Source organism: Castor canadensis, chromosome 10, assembly GCF_047511655.1.
Source record: "Castor canadensis chromosome 10, mCasCan1.hap1v2, whole genome shotgun sequence".
In the NCBI taxonomy this organism is placed as follows: Eukaryota; Metazoa; Chordata; class Mammalia; order Rodentia; family Castoridae; genus Castor; species Castor canadensis.
The window spans coordinates 81,033,834-81,049,417 of NC_133395.1; the positions used below are offsets into that span (position 1 = coordinate 81,033,834).

General features: G+C 44.5%; 1 protein-coding gene across 5 annotated transcripts in view; it reads right to left on the reverse strand.

Moving 5' to 3' along the window:
• The window catches only part of Cryl1 (crystallin lambda 1), a 121,531-nt gene extending 106,281 nt beyond the window's left edge, over positions 1–15,250 (reverse strand). The window contains exons 1-3 of one of the 5 annotated variants that reach the window (XM_074043673.1): positions 15,121–15,224; positions 10,846–10,897; positions 4,139–4,246 (exon numbers count right to left, since the gene is read on the reverse strand). In XM_074043673.1, the coding sequence (XP_073899774.1) occupies positions 4,139–4,221 (83 nt within the window). In that variant the 5' untranslated portion in view covers positions 4,222–4,246; positions 10,846–10,897; positions 15,121–15,224. Of the gene's footprint in view, positions 1–4,138; positions 4,247–10,845; positions 10,898–13,842; positions 13,974–15,120 lie in introns of those variants that run through there. The other 4 variants (XM_074043674.1, XM_020177707.2, XM_074043671.1 and 1 more) reach the window with 4 other exon arrangements.
• Positions 15,251–15,584: the final 334 nt, after the last annotated feature.

Genomic DNA, 15,584 nt, shown 5'->3' on the forward strand with positions numbered 1-15,584 from the left:
AGCCATGTACAGACAGGGAGGAAAATTAAATTGTTTTTATCAAGTAAAATAATTCAATCTGAAAGGGGTACAAACTATGTGGGTCCAACTATCTGACATTCTGGAAAAAGTCAAACTATGAATAAACAATAAAAAGATGAGTGGTGCACCTTGCACTGGTGGCCCATGCCTGTAATCCCAGCTACTTGGGAGGCTGAAACCAGGAGGACTGTGGTTCAAGGCCAGTCTGGGGAAACAGTTCAGGAGACTCAATCTCCAAAAATGAGAGAAAACTAGACTGGAGGTGTGGCTCAAGCAGCAGAGCACCTGCTTTGCAAGCATGAATCCCTGAGTTCAAACCTCAGTCCCATTAAAAAAAAAAAAAAAAACAGATTAGTGGTTACCAGGAGGAGCTGGGGCAGGAAGGATGAATAGAGAACAAAGGAGTGTTAGGGCAGTGAAACTATTCTGTATGGTACTATAATGGTGGACACATATCAGTATAAATGTATCCAACCCATGGAACATACACCAAGAGTGAACATAAGGTCAACTATGGACCTTGAGCAATAAGGATGTGTTTATATATTTTCACCCATTATAACAAAGGTACCACAGGAGGAGGCATTGAAGGTGGGGACACTGTATGGGGATGGGTGTCTGTGGGAAATCTCTATAACTTCCTCTTAGTTTGCTGAAAACCTAAAACTGCTCTAAAAACTAGAGACTATTTCTAAAAAATACTAAGAATTGTTAAAAGCTACACACAAAACACCACAGGTGAGATTTAGCCAGCTGGCTCTGGTTGCCAATCCCTATTCTAGTTAGTATACCATGTTTTGTATTACCTACTTCTTTACCCTTCCTTCCCTCCATTTAATGAGTCCTTCAAGTCAGAAATCTTAATCTACTGTGTTTACTGCTTAATCCTCAAGGCTTAAATGCACCCAGCATACAGGAGATACCCACAACCAGTATTTTTAGTGCTACTGGGGTTTGAACTTGGGGCCATGGGCTTGCTAGGGAGGCATTCTACCATTTGAGCCATGCTTCCCAGCCTTCAGCCAGTATTTTCAAATGAATTAAAGTAAAAATGAGAAAATTCTTTTTTTTTTCAATTTAAAACCACACAATATAGTGTGAAGCACCACAGTGAAGGCCACCAGTGCTCTACCAGAGCCCTTTGGGTCCCTCTCATTAGCATGAGTTATCCCCAGTTTTGGAGCACCTGCTGCAAAAGGTTCACACCTACCCTTCTGCAGAGTCCTCCTGGGACCCAGAGCCAGAAATGCCTGGAAGTTTATAGCATCCAGGAAGGCCCATAGCCAACAACAGATGCTCCTGCAGCATCTCACTCAAGGAGTGACATACCACAGGATACTCTATGCTCGACTCCCATGGAGCCTTCTTGAACCAGGAGCTTATTTATTCACCTTTGTCCTATCTCCTCAAATCCCATACAATTTCTCCGAGGATCGCTTTCTTTATAAAATATTTCCTGGACGCCCTCATCTCAGAATCTGACTTGAATGATTCTGATCTAACATACTCTTATGTACTAGAATTATCAGATACACATTACAAAGCAATTGTTTATGATATACTTGATAATATGAAAAAATGTAACTATAAAGAATAAGAGACTTGGAAATGAGCAGGTATATTTGGAGAAAAGAGAAACAAACTTTTAAAATGAAAAATTATTTAGATAAACTCCATAGATGGTTTAAACAGCAGATTAGCCAAAGCTAAAAAATGGAATTGATGAACTGGAAGAAAAATCTGCACAGGGTATCCAGAAAACTCAGGGAAAAGAAAGGTTAAAAGATAGAAAAGAGTGAGGTGCCATTGAGATCCTAGCTATTTAGAACAGAGATCAGGAAGATTGTGGTCTGAGGTCAGCCCAGGCAGTTTGCAAGGTCCTATATCAAAAATACCCAACACAAAAAAGGGCTGATGGAGTAGCTCAAGTGGTAGAATGCCCACCTAGCAAGCGTAAGGCCCTGAGTTCAAAAAAAAAAAAAAGACAGAAAGGTAGTCCATCCAGCTCTGGATGGTCTAATGTCTATACCCTCAGAAACCCTTCAGGAAAAAAAATCCAGCAATGTCGTTTTTAGGTAGGAACCTGCAGGAGACAAATGCAAAAATATTAATGGTAACATTGTTTACGATAGCCTCAACTGGAAAAGATATAATATTCATCAAGAGGATGATAGGTAAATAATTTATAGATAATCCACAAAGTAGAATATGATATAGCAGTGAAAAATTGTATACTATGACTATAGACAATAACCTGGAACAATCTCAAAAATATTTGTATCAAGCACAAGAGCCAGCCAAATAACATAATGCCAAGGGACTCATATATACAGTAAAAGTGTTTTCAAGGCAAGGAAATGGTAAATACAAAATACAGCATAGCTGTTACTTCCGATGGGAGGGAGATGACAGCCAAAAGCTACACAAGAGGTCTTGCTAACAGTCTAGGCCTTATATTGAATGGTAGGGTCACGTGTTTTCAGTTCATTATTATTCTTCCTAAACTCACATCCATGATCTAGCTTTTCTATATAACAAATATTACATTAAAAATAATATTTGATGAATTTATAAAGCATATATTACAGACAGATGCTGAAGCTGCTTAACATGTCTTTGAAGTGAGCCAGAGCTGGAATCATGTGTTACTGCTAATTTTATGTGTACTAAGCAGGTTACTCATCATTCATAAACATGAGTTTTCACATAATATCTGCCTCATCAGGTTTGTTGTAAGAACTTAATACACTGAGACTACTAGGCTTGGGCTGAGGAGGCAGCTGGGTGGTAGAGCACTTGCCTAGCATGTGGAAGGCCCTGGATTCCATACCCAGCACTGCAAAGCACAAGGAGAGATTACTAGTACACATGCCTGGAACATAGTAGGTACTGAAATGCCAAGCAATTTCCTTCTAAGACGGTCCAGTCTGTGTGAGAGGTTTTGTTCTGGTTGTTTTATTTGGGTGTGTTTATTTGTTTGGTTTTTGTTTCTTCAATTGGTATTTTATCTTGGCACTGCCTATTTGTACCTTACGTAAGAAGTAATTTCTCTGGGTTCAGATTCTGAATCTATGAAACTATAAAGTTGAACCAGAATATATCATTTCTTAATGCCCACAACCTACTATCATACCCTACATATTAATCTTTTCAAAAAGTAAAATTAGATGAAGTAAGCATATTTTTGCTACACAAAAAGGCAAATTTGGGCTGGCAGAGTAGCTCAAGTGATAGAGCACCTGTCTAGCAAGTATGAGGCTCTGAGTTCAAATCCCAGTGCTGCAAAAAAAAAAAGGCAAATTCAAGTTGTATCATGGATGGCTTTCAAAGAAGGATAATAGCTAGCTAAGCCAAGCCCACGTGAGATGTCAGCTTGCTCAGTGATAGTCCCCACAGGTGATGTCCATGCAAAGAGAGCTGCTGCCTTGTAGCATGCTGCCACAATTTAGCTCCCCTTCCTTCCACCTCCCTTACTCTCTGTCTTTGTCTTTGATTGCTATTCTTCTACCCACTCCGACTACTATCCCTTATACTCAGTGGTCAGCATTCAGTCACTTTATTGCTCTTGGAACATTAACTAGCACAGCTGCCGCCATCTTCTACATCCTTATAAATAACTCCAGGTCTGTTCTCTCACAAGAGTGCTACAACGTAACTAAAACTCGGATGTTTTCATTTGGGCGCTGCCATCATTCCACCATACATCAAGACAAAGCTCAAAAGCACTGTTCCTAAAAGGCAATGCCCATGCAGCTCTGGCTATTACCTGCTGGACATGGGCTCGACCAGCACAGTGAGTGCAGGAAGCCCAGTCCTCCAGCCCTATGTGACACAACACAGGACATCTACAAATCAGGGACTGAGCCGAACATTCACATTGGGCTCCTCCATACTCCCCCCTTGCATCTTCTCAATCTGAAGGGGACTTTCCTCACAATGGGAGCTCCTTCTCCAGTTGGAATCACATTCCAGTCACCTTTAACTTGGCCTTGGTCATTTCAGAGGCACTGCAAGAGCTATCCAATCAAGAGGAGCAATCATGAATTGAGGTCTGAAAAACAAGACCAAGAGAAACAGGGCCACCCCAGTTCCTCCCAGAAGGCACCAGCCAGCCTACCTGATGCTGTCCAGGGCACTTGTTATCTGCTGTTGCTCAATGTCATAGAGTTTCACCTGGAAGCCTCCGCTGGCAAACAACATGGCCCAGCTCCGTCCAATAAGTCCACTGAGGAGAGAAAATGAAGACAGATTCAAGTCAAGTTCACAGTCAATCTGCTTTCAGTACTTGTGCCAAAGAAGCATGTACAAAGCATGCGGTATCCCGCTCTAGGACATTCAGTATCTTCCAGTGCATGTCTCAGACTGGGATTGCTCAGTGGTAGAGTGCATGCCTGGCATGTACCAGATCCTGTTCAATCCCCAGCACTACACACACACAAAATACACATCTTAATAACTGTATTTATTTAAAACGTTCTGTTTCTACCTAGGAACTCCTGAACCCCTAACTCCAGTGCCAGCACTGGTATTCCAGAGAGAGCACAAGTATATCAGGTATTCATCACATACTCATGTTCTGAAACAAAAAAATGACAGGAGGTGGCAGGGTGTCATGGGACAAAGACACCTAGGCAAAGGCCCTTTAGCCTGCTGTCTTAGATAAGTCACATAATTTGAAGACCACCAAGTCAGCCCTCTGTATTCACAGATTCCTCTTCTGTGGAGTCAACCCACCACAGAGGGAAAAAAAAAATTCAACCCACCACAGAGGGAAAAAAATTAAGAAAAAGGTTGCATCTATACTGAACATGTAGCCTTTTCTTCCAGTCATTATTCCTCAAACAATACAATGTAGCAACTATTTATGTCATAGTAGGTATTATAAGAAATCTAGTACTGGAGGTGTGGCTCAAGTGGTAGAGCTTCTATCAAGCACAAAGCCCTGAGTTCAAATCCCAGTACTGCCAAAAAAGAAAAAAGAAATCTAGAGATGATTTGCTTACGTATACAGGAGGATACAGACAGGTTTGGCCCCAATACTACTCTATGGAAGGGACTTGAGCACTGATTGGTTTGAGGACATGCAGGGACTCCTGGAACCAATTCTCCATAGATCCCAAGGGACAACTAGATTTGCCCTGGCTTTCTCAATTAATCACTGCCACCTTTGCATCTTAGCCAGCACTTTTCAGTTCTTAACTCTTAATCTTTATAATGGCCCTACAAAGTAGGTGCTATTATCATTTCCATTTTATCATGGGAAGACTGAGGCACCACAGGATTAAGTCCACACAGGCTAATCGTGCTCTAACTCAAGCCCTCACCCTTAACCCCTTCACTTCACCCACGGCTCCAGACTTACTAGAAAATGAAAAGACAGAAAGGTCACAAAAATTAACACAGGTTGTTCAAAGGGTTAAAAACAACGAAACAGAACACGTCTAGAGTGAAATCTTGTTTTCTAATATAGGACTCCTTGAGAAATGCCTCATGCTAGGCCTAAGCCAGGAAAGATTCATGATGAGCCTGGAGCAGTCCATGGCATCGGAGCATCGGAAAGTGAAGAAGTGTCAATCTTCCCTCTGAAGGGCCCTCTCAGTGCCCATCAGAGGGACATGGAAGCCCATCAGAGGTGCTCCTAACAGCCAAAGCAGGAACAACTTGGGCAACACAACAGAGCATGCTGGGTTATAACACACAGTATGGTGTAAATACCCATGAGTTCATTCTGAAATAAACACACATTTGAATAAATAAATAAATGTTAAAGAAGCCAAATTTTGGCCCTCAGAGAGGTGGAGCATCGCTCCCTACCCTTTAGCAGATGCGGGCTCTGCAGAGCACCATTCTGCAGAATCACAGTATGGAAAGGGGAAACAGAGTAACTGGCAGTGGAGACACCTGACAAACACCGTCTCTGCCAGGTGCCCAGGGTCAGTTTCCACAGCGGCGAGTCATGCTGACGGTCTGTTCCCTTGAAACGTGATGAGAACGGCACTTTACCCCTGTGATCTTCCTCCCATAACCCCGATCATGCAACAAATGTTAAACAAGTCAACAGAGGGCCATTCTGTAACTACCAAATCAGCACTCCTCAAAATTGTTGAGGTCATCAAAAGCAAGGCAAGTCTGAGAAGCTGTCAGTCTAGACGAGTCAAAAGAGAAGCGACATGTTCAGTGGACCCTCGGTGTCAAGGAGGGGTTGGTTCCAGGACCCTGCCACCACCCGTATACGTGCTCGAGTTCCTTATGTAAAATGGCTCGGTGTAGTACTCGCATATAACCTAAGCACTGCCTCCTGTAGAAATAATCTCTATGTTACTCAATAGCTAACACAACGTAAATGTGATACAATGATCACATTGTGCTGTTTAGAGAATGACAATAAAACGTCTGTACACGTTCAGTACAGACACCATTTTCTCCCACATAATTTCAATCCATGGTTGTCTGAATCAACAGATGTGGAAGCCATGGAAACAGCCAATGTTATTCATATTATCATTAATGAGCACGCTTTGAAGACTAACTCTGCCATGTAAATACAAAGCACTTCTACTTGAATTTGGTTGAGTAAAAGGACAAAGGGAAAACCAACATACATTTAACGTAATGGAGGGGTTACCAGGAAGTAATACAAAGAACCACCATCTATATTTGGCCTCTTGCACTCTGTCTAAAGTTAACACTAATTTATTCAGTCTTTAAAAGAAAGGGGTTGAGGGCATGGCTCAAGAGGTAGAGCACCTGCCTGGCAAGTACAAAGCCTTGAGTTCAAACCCCAGTACTGCCAAGAAACGAAGGAAGGAAGGGAAAAAAAGAAAATGAAAGGACAGACACAATGTCTCACTGCTGTAATCCCACCTACTCGGGAGGATCACAGTTCAAGGCCAGCCAGAGCAAAAAGTTATCAAGATTGCCATCTTGATCAATAACCCAGGAGTGGTGGTGCATCGTCTGTAATAATACTAGTGGGGAGGCACAGATAGGCAGATCACAGTCCAATGCTAGCCTGGGCAAAGAGCATGACATTCTATCTGAAAAATAACTAAAGCCAAAAAAGGGTTGGGGATTTCTCAAATGGTAGTGTGCCTGCCAGGCAAGTACAAGGCCTTGAGTTCAAATCATGAAATAAGCCAGTCACACAAGGACAAATACTAGATGGTTTCAGTTAGTATGAATGATCTATAGTAGTCAAATACATAGAAACAGAAAGTACAGTGATGGGTACCAGAGACCCCCAGGGGAAGGAGTACAGAGCTTCTGTGTTGTAAGATGAGAAAGTTCTGGTGACAATGACTACAATGTGAATGCATTTAACACCACTGAGCTGCACACCTAAAGATAGTTAACATGGCATAATTTGTTTTGTGTGCATTTTACCACAATTAAAAACTCACACCAGGTGTGGTGGCTCATGCCTGCAATCCCAGCACTCAGGAGGCTGAAGTAGGAAGACTTTGAGTTTGGAGGCCAGCCTGTGCTACACAGTGAGGCCTTGTTTCAAAAAGCAAAAATTCAAAAAGCAACATTTTTTAAATGAACAACCAAATTATCCTTCAAAAGGCTGACTATGAGTTTGGACAAGGTTTGTCTATCCCTTCACAGTGCACAGAGGCACTTTCTTCATGATGCAGAAATCACATTATTTTAGTTTTCTTTCCATCTCAGCTCCAGTCATCCCCTTCCAACCCTCACCATTTGTCCCTTTGTTCTCCTGGGGATTGGGTCTCAAAAGGCAGTCTCAGTCCACCCAAGGCCTATTTCTCAAGACAGTCTTTTCCCTGGGAGCAACTCTATGCAGATCCCATGTTACATGTGTAAAGTGGATGAAGACATGGGGGAAACAAATGACCAACGCGAGCCTTGCCAGGTCTGGAGATTAAGCACCCGTGTCTGTTGTCTTGCACTGCTAGATCACTGAGGAGGTGACAACAGATGTCTGAGTGCAGGAGGGAGGTGAGAGGGGTCGCAGTGCATGCCAGCAGCAGGGATCTGTGTCTTGTCTATTGGGTAGGGTGAGCTCTGTGCACCAGTATGACCCTGCTCACCTTTGTATTCCTGGCACAAAGGACAGTGTGCCAGTCACTGGCAACAGAAAGCTGATGTGTGTTAGGAACAAACACTAGATAACGGTCAGAAGGCTCTTCCCAGGGGGTTAACAAGAGGGCAACAGCAGCTGGTTGGAGAGAGAGGTGGAGTGCCCCCGATAAGCTAGACACCCTGCCAGTTCACGGTCGCACGGAACTTTCAGTGGGCAGGATGACTGTTGTACGACAGCTCAGAGACACGGGGCACCAAAGCTTTCGGGAAGCAAGTTTATTAAGCAAGCCTGCAAACTCAGCGGACTCGCATCCAAAGGCTGAGCCCCAAGAACAAAGGGGGCTTTTCTTATATGCTGTTCAGAGCAGGTTACAGAAATGGGGGGGTGGGGTACAGTTTGTCCCATACATGGTCACATACTATTTCATTGAGCATTTTGACATCTGGGGCGAGGTGACCCTTCTCTGGTCTCACCTCAGGTGACATTTCCCAAATCTGTTTTGTTTGTTTCACTGTTGCACTCATTGTCTCTCATTATCTCCCTCCCTCCTCCCTGCCTTCCTGCCACATGATAAACTAAATAAGGACTCCTGCTGTGGAAAAAGAGAAAGCAGGGAAGAGGCACAGCAGCACTACAAGGCAGAGATTTTTAAAGTACCACTAGGGACTGTCTTACTGGGGAGGTGACATCTCAGCAGAGTTGAAGGGGGTGAGGGGCCCAGCCAGGAAGGTATGTGGGAGAAGGGTGTCCCCAGCAGAGGAATGGTATGTTTGCAAGGTCCAGGTGGACAAGGCTGGTACTGCTGGAGTGGAGGCAGAGAGGATGAGAGGAGCACACTGTGAAAGGGAGAGGATAGTCTGATGAAAAGGAGTTACAGAGGCTGAGAGGGCAGGCTGGCAGGCTGCACAAAGGAAGAAGGGTGGGGTCCTCCCCTTGGCTGTAAAAGCTAAAGGTCAAAGACTTTCCACAAGGTGTTCTTCTCATCAAGCAAATCTCCTCCTACACCTTCACCTGAATTTGGAATATATTTGGAAAGGGTTTTTGTGGTGGTTTGGTTGTTTTTTGGCAGGGCAGGGACCAAACCCAGGGCCTCCTTCATGCTGGGCAAGGGCTTTACCACTGAGCTCTCCATGGCCAGCAACTCCCCTTACCCCTACTTCTTTTTTTTAAGTTATGGTCTCACTATATAGTCTAGGCTGGCATTGAACTCCTAACAATCCTGCCTCAACCACCCAAGCATTGAGAATACAGACATGCACCACCATGCCTGGCTTTTCTGTTTCATTTTACTTCCTTAATGCTAGAACATTCAATCGCTCACCTGGATTGCATTATTTTTCTAATGAGCAGTGTACATAAACAATTATCTAGTGTTCTTAAACAACGAAGGACAGGAATGCGAAACAGGTCATGTTAAGGGGAGGGTCCTAGTGGGAATTGGAGGGTAAAGGAGGGTGAACATGGTTGATATACTTTCTATACATGTATGGATATGGAATACTGAAACCTGTCAAAGTCAAAGAAGGTGAAGGGTAGCCGGGCACAAGTGGCTCATGTCTGTAGTCTATAATCCTAGCGACTCAGGAGGCAGTGATCAGGAGGATCGTGGTTCAAGGCCAGCCCAGGCAAATAGGTCGTGCCCTATCTGGAAAATATCCAACACAAAAAAAGGGCTGGTATTTCAAGTGGTAGAGCACCTGTCTAGCAAGCATAAGTCCTTGAGTTCAAACTCCAGTGCCACCAAAAAAAAGAGAACTCTCTTGATGTTAGAGCACTCGTTGCTCCTGTTATCAGATGTGTCTAGGCTGTGCACTATGTTTCTATCTTTCTTTTTCTTTGCTTTATTAATAAACCTTCTTGGTTTCTACCTCAACATGTCCTAAAACTCTTTTTTGTAACATCATGAACTTGGAACCCAAGGGCCAGGAGGAGGCCTCCTCCCTTTGTAGATCTCCTCCCTGGAGCCTCACATGTTCCACTAACAGTCTGATCTTACAGAAGTCAGTTACATGCCCAAGAAAGCTTGACTTCTCCACTTATAAATGCAGAGGGTTCAGGGAGCTTTGAAGGGAAAGAGAGAATTACATTAGAGCACTGGTTTTCATCAAAGACATGTTCATACCCCCAGGCCACAAGGCTCCTCATGTTTGAGTACTGGTTCTGAAATTCACTAAATGATCTTAGTAACGCTGTTTGTTGTTTAAAAAAAAAATCAACATAAGGCAAGGTTTCCAAAAGGAAATAATATTTATACCATAAATATAGAAAACTTCCTGTAAGTCCTGAAGAGAAAGATGAATACACCATATAAAAAGGGGATAGAAACCAGGTACGGTCACCTCGCCTTACTATGAAAGTGCTTGAATGGAGTGACAGAATTATTTGAGATCTGTTGAGAGGTACTTATTTAGCAGAAGTTGTGTGGCATTATGGGAAACATGAATCAAGCACCTGCCCAACAGCACTGACTCTATATCCCCCAACGTGGGTTCCTTGGAACCACATACCTGCTGATTCCAAGGGTCTACTGTAATTAAAATGAGCTTGAAGACATATGCTACTGCTTGAGTCTAATAATAGCAAGAAAACACCATATCAATCTAATAATGGCAAATAAACCTTATACATCAGAATGACAGTGAAAACTGGCACTTAGAGCTGTTGAAGCTACGTGAAGATAGGCACTCCCACACCAGTGAAGGGAACTGGTGTGGAGTGTCTGGAAGGCAGTCTAACAGCCTGTATCAAAACTGACACTGTTGCTGGGCACAAGGGCATACCTGTAATCCCAGATCTCAGGAGGCAGAGGCAGTAGGATTGAGAGTTCAAGTCCTGATTTAAAAAAATAGAAACAATAATGAACTCCATGGTAATGAATATCTTTGGTCAAATAAAAACAGTGAACTTTTTTTGGAATAGGGTCTCACTATATAGTCTAGGCTGGCCTCAAACTCCCTATCCTCCTGCCTTCATCCTCCCAAATGCTGGGATTATGGATTGTGCCATTATACACATACACCTTTAGAAATCTACTGATCTAATAGAGGTATGGAGGTCACAGACCCTACCCCAGAGCTGGAGAATTCCTTGCCTTTGTTTCCCTCAGCTTTCTTGTCCCTAATACTACTTTACTTTAAGCCCAAATATAATTAGCCTCCTGTCCTCAGAGCCTATGCCATTAACTTTCTAAACCACTAGATACCTGGTGACCAGATAATGACAGCCAGTGATACAGATAATTCAAAGTCCTTTGCATTCTGATATACCTTAAAGCTTCAAAATGTGTAAATCTCAGTCACTACAGGTGAACATTCATTCTATTACACAGCAGCAAAGCCGCTGCGGAGAAAGGCTAAGTAATAACACTGGTCCAGTTAACTTCAAATAAACCCACTCTAGATACTTTTCAAGCTATCTTTCCATTGGATGCTCCTGATCTAAGTCAACCATGGAAATTGTGCCAGTATGAGCTCTCAAATGTTTCCTAGGAAGGGCACATGAGTGTTTGAGCTGACTCAGAGGCAGCTAGGGGATCCTGAGGTTTTGACTGTGGAAAAAGTAATAGAAAAATTTGCAGGAAAATACCTAGAATAGCACTTTGAAGAAAATATGCACCCCACAGAGGTTCTTATAAAAAAATGTAAGTATTCACTCAAAATAAAATTCTGGGAGTCTTAAAAATGATTCTAGTGCATAGGACCCCTTGCTTGACATAAAACAACATCCTCCCCAGGGAAAACATCAACGTATATACATGCAATCTCCGTGATAAACACTCAACCATCTGTGCATTGGGACCAGGTATGGTAGATACACAAACAGGGGCCCAGTTTCTACACTAAGGGGAAGGTTCCAGAAGCAGAATTTTTCTTGGAGGAGCTGGTTCCTGAGCTGAGTGCTGAAGGAGTGTGCCTCCTGGAATATGAGAGGAGAAGGGCCCGTCAGGCACCAGGAACAAGCACAATGTGGCCCTTCCCCAGCAGGTTTCTATTTCAAACAGCTCAAGGCCTAAAATTTGGGCCTACAAACACCCAACAGTATGTAAATGAACACCAAACTCATATTTCAGAGATTGGAAACCGGGTTATGTAAAAGTGAGGCTAACAGAAGAATGCAAGATGTCCTCCCACGCTCACATTCACAACTGTTGCTAAAAGCTGTCCTTCCAGATTTTCCTCTTTTTCTTCCTGCAGTCCTGGACCCAATCTCAATCTCCCCACCCTTCATCGCTCAAGATCCACTCTTCCCCCACCATTCTGAGAGGGCTCACAGGGGTAACAGTGCTAAGTGGTTCTGAGGAAAACAGGTAAGTCAAGATGATTTCTAAGAAATACTTTTAATCTAAAAGAATCTAAAAACCAAGAAGATGGAAAAAACATGGCATAATGGGTTCCTGAAACTGAAATATTTGTATTTTGAATTTTTTTTGATGGTACTGGGGTTTGAACTCAGGGCCTCAGGCTTGCTAGGCAGGCCACTTGAGTCACTCCACCAGGCCTTTTTCTGTGATGGGTATTTTTGAGATAGGATCTCTCTGACTATTTCTAGGTTGGCTTTGAACCACAATCCTCCTGATCTCTGCCTGCAGAGTAGCTAGGACTATAGCTATGAGCTACCAGCACCTGGCAATATATATATATATTTTGACTAAGGATGAAACCCAGAGCCAAGTGTGGTGGTACATGTCTGTAATCCCAGCATTTGTAAGGCTGAGGCAGGAAAATAAAGAGTTTGAGACCAGCCTGGGCTACATAGGGAGATGCTGTCTCTAAGAAAAAACTAAACAAAACAAAAAATGAATGAAACTCAGTTGGTTTTGTTTGATTTGGTTCTGTTTTGTTTGAGACAGACTCTCACCCGGGCAGGCCTCAAACTGGACATCCTCCTGCCTCCACCTTTCGAATGCTAGAGTTATAGGCTGGAATTGTAACAGGTGCTGAAACACTGATTTTGCTGAAAAGCAATGACTTCTTACTTGGGTCCATGAAGTAATCACAAGCAGGAGAAAGGCCTGGCATCCCTACCTCCCTTTTGTATCTATGTCCTTTGTTCCAAGTCATTCTCTCCTGCACTATCGTGTAATCCAGGAAAGACAGGACAAATCCATAACATGTTTACAAGGGCAGATGGAGAAAATTGCCCATAAGGAAAGAAGCAGTAGAGACCCACAGGACAGTCCACCTACCGGGCCACAATCACTTGTATATCCTGAGTTTGGAACCCCTCCCAAAATAAGGACTGAGAGAATGATCTACTGGAACACAACTGTGACCAGGGCTCTTTAATAATTATGCATACCTCTCCCCCTGCCCAAATTCCTTGTCTATATAACCCTAAAACTCAGGGGTTGGAGATGTGGTATAAGTGGTAAAGCATCTGTTCAAACTCAAGTACCACCATAAAATAAAATAAATTTAAAGCTTGTCTGTGCTCTGAAGGTGGCTGAAGATGGGCTGAAGTGCTCACATCTCTTCCCATGGTGTGTCCTTGGCCACTTAATAACCCTCTGTTTTCTGACCTCTTTATTTGGCCTGAGGCCAGTGCTGGGACCTGACATGGAGAAGGAGGCCCAGGAGTTGGGCCTGGGGGCTAAAAGTCCAGTTTCAGAATTACAGGCATGCAACACCATGCCTTGTCAGCCAGGATTTTAACAAATCATTTTGTGTTCCAAGTCTCATTTGTTAAATCACGTATGGGGCCAGGAAAGAAAGAGCTAGTGAGAGAGAGAGGGAGATTAGGGAAAAGCTGAGACCCCAGGTAATTCCCATGATCCTTACAGTTTGCCAATCCTCTTCTGGTTGCTCATCAAAATCCCTTAAGAAATCAGAAATAAACTGACTGCCAATTGCAACTCCTCTGGAGACTGTGAACCATCCACAGCCAAAAAATGAATAATCAACTCAGTACTGCACTTAACATCTATCAGAACACCAGCTGTAAGATATGCAAAACTCTAGCCCTTGACCTTCCATGGCTAAAATGCAAGATAGGCATAATTACCACCACAGGTGCAAAGTGCACTTTTCTGTATTTCCTCACACCTGGACCACAAACACCCACAGATCCAGAAAGGACAAAAGTGCAGTTAATACCACTGTTCTATGTGAAAAACAAGTGACAAGCATCTTGAGGCCTTCCCTCAGGGAGCCCTACAGGAAAAACCCTGACCTTGAACTTGGTCTCCAGACTGGATTGTAAACTGATGAGGGGAGGGAGTGTCGGGCCTGCCACCACCCCAAAAGCATAAATGGACATGCACAAGCCTAAGCTCCACCAAAAAGGTGTTTTTCACTATCAGTAACAAGTATTCACATGTTGATAGAATAGCTACACGTGACCCACCCATTTCTTAAATAGAAAAGCAGCAATTAGGAGGAAAAAAAAAAAGGGGGTGTGGGAGCAGCAATCAGTGGGATTTAGGCTGTTCGACTGACACCGCCTCTCCTTTCGGGAAACACCATTTGTCCACGAATTAGGAATATTCGCTGGACAGGGGTTCCTGAGAACCTTGCTTTAACTCTCCTAGCTGAGCTACTCCGGTCTCCGTCATTTATGACCCCAGTTTTCTCACTGGTAAAACTGGAACAAGAACACAGTTCCAGCGGGATCGCAGCCAGAACTGGTTTCACTAATACAGAATGCTCAGCCGGCCAAGGCCAGCCCAGGCAGAGGTGGCAGGTGCCTGTAGTCATCAGACTTAAATAGGATGTCACAGGCCCGCGAGGCATAAATGTGAAAAAATACCCAAAGGGCTGGGGGCGTGGCTCAGTGGTAAATCACCTGCCTAACAGGAGCGAGACCCTGAGTTCGAACCTCAGTACGGGAGGGAGGGGGACATATCTAATTGCGCGGCACCTGTGTAAGGGTTAGATTAGCCAGGGGGCCCGGCGTCATCCCGCACAACCCCAGGTCTTCAGAACCAGCACCACACGGGGTGCTTCCGCCTGCCAGGCCTCCGCCGCTGCCCTGGACGCCTCTCCAAGCCTCGCAAGCTCCTTGGGGCTGCCAGGGCAAAGGCTGGTGCTGCACCCTCCCGCAGGGACGGAGGCCTTTACCTTCCAACGATCACCACGCCGCCGGCCTCAGAGGACGCCATGGCCGGGAGCCTGTCTGGGCCGGGGACCTCAGCAGACCACAGACAGCAGAACGCAACGAGGCGCGTGGGTGCCAAGGGCGGGGCGGGTCCCGCGCCTATTGGCTACAATGCGTCGGTGGGCGGGGCAGAGGGCGGGACGTAACTGGCACCCATTGGCTGCGAGGCGGGCGGGGCGGAGCGATCGGTCCAGTCTAGTGCGTGCCCGCGCGGCGCCGCTATCCCGGACGCACGGGGGCCTGGCTGCTGGAGCCCGGGACCTGGCGGAGCTGCCCAAGCTGCCCGCGGGGCAGGACCAAGCTCCTGGAAACGGGATGGAAAACGCGGAGACTAGGCAGTTCTAACTAGAGTAATTTTTGCTTATTTTTCAGTTTCTTAACTGTGTACCGTAAAATCAGCGTCCACAGGAGGGGACCCTGCCAGGCT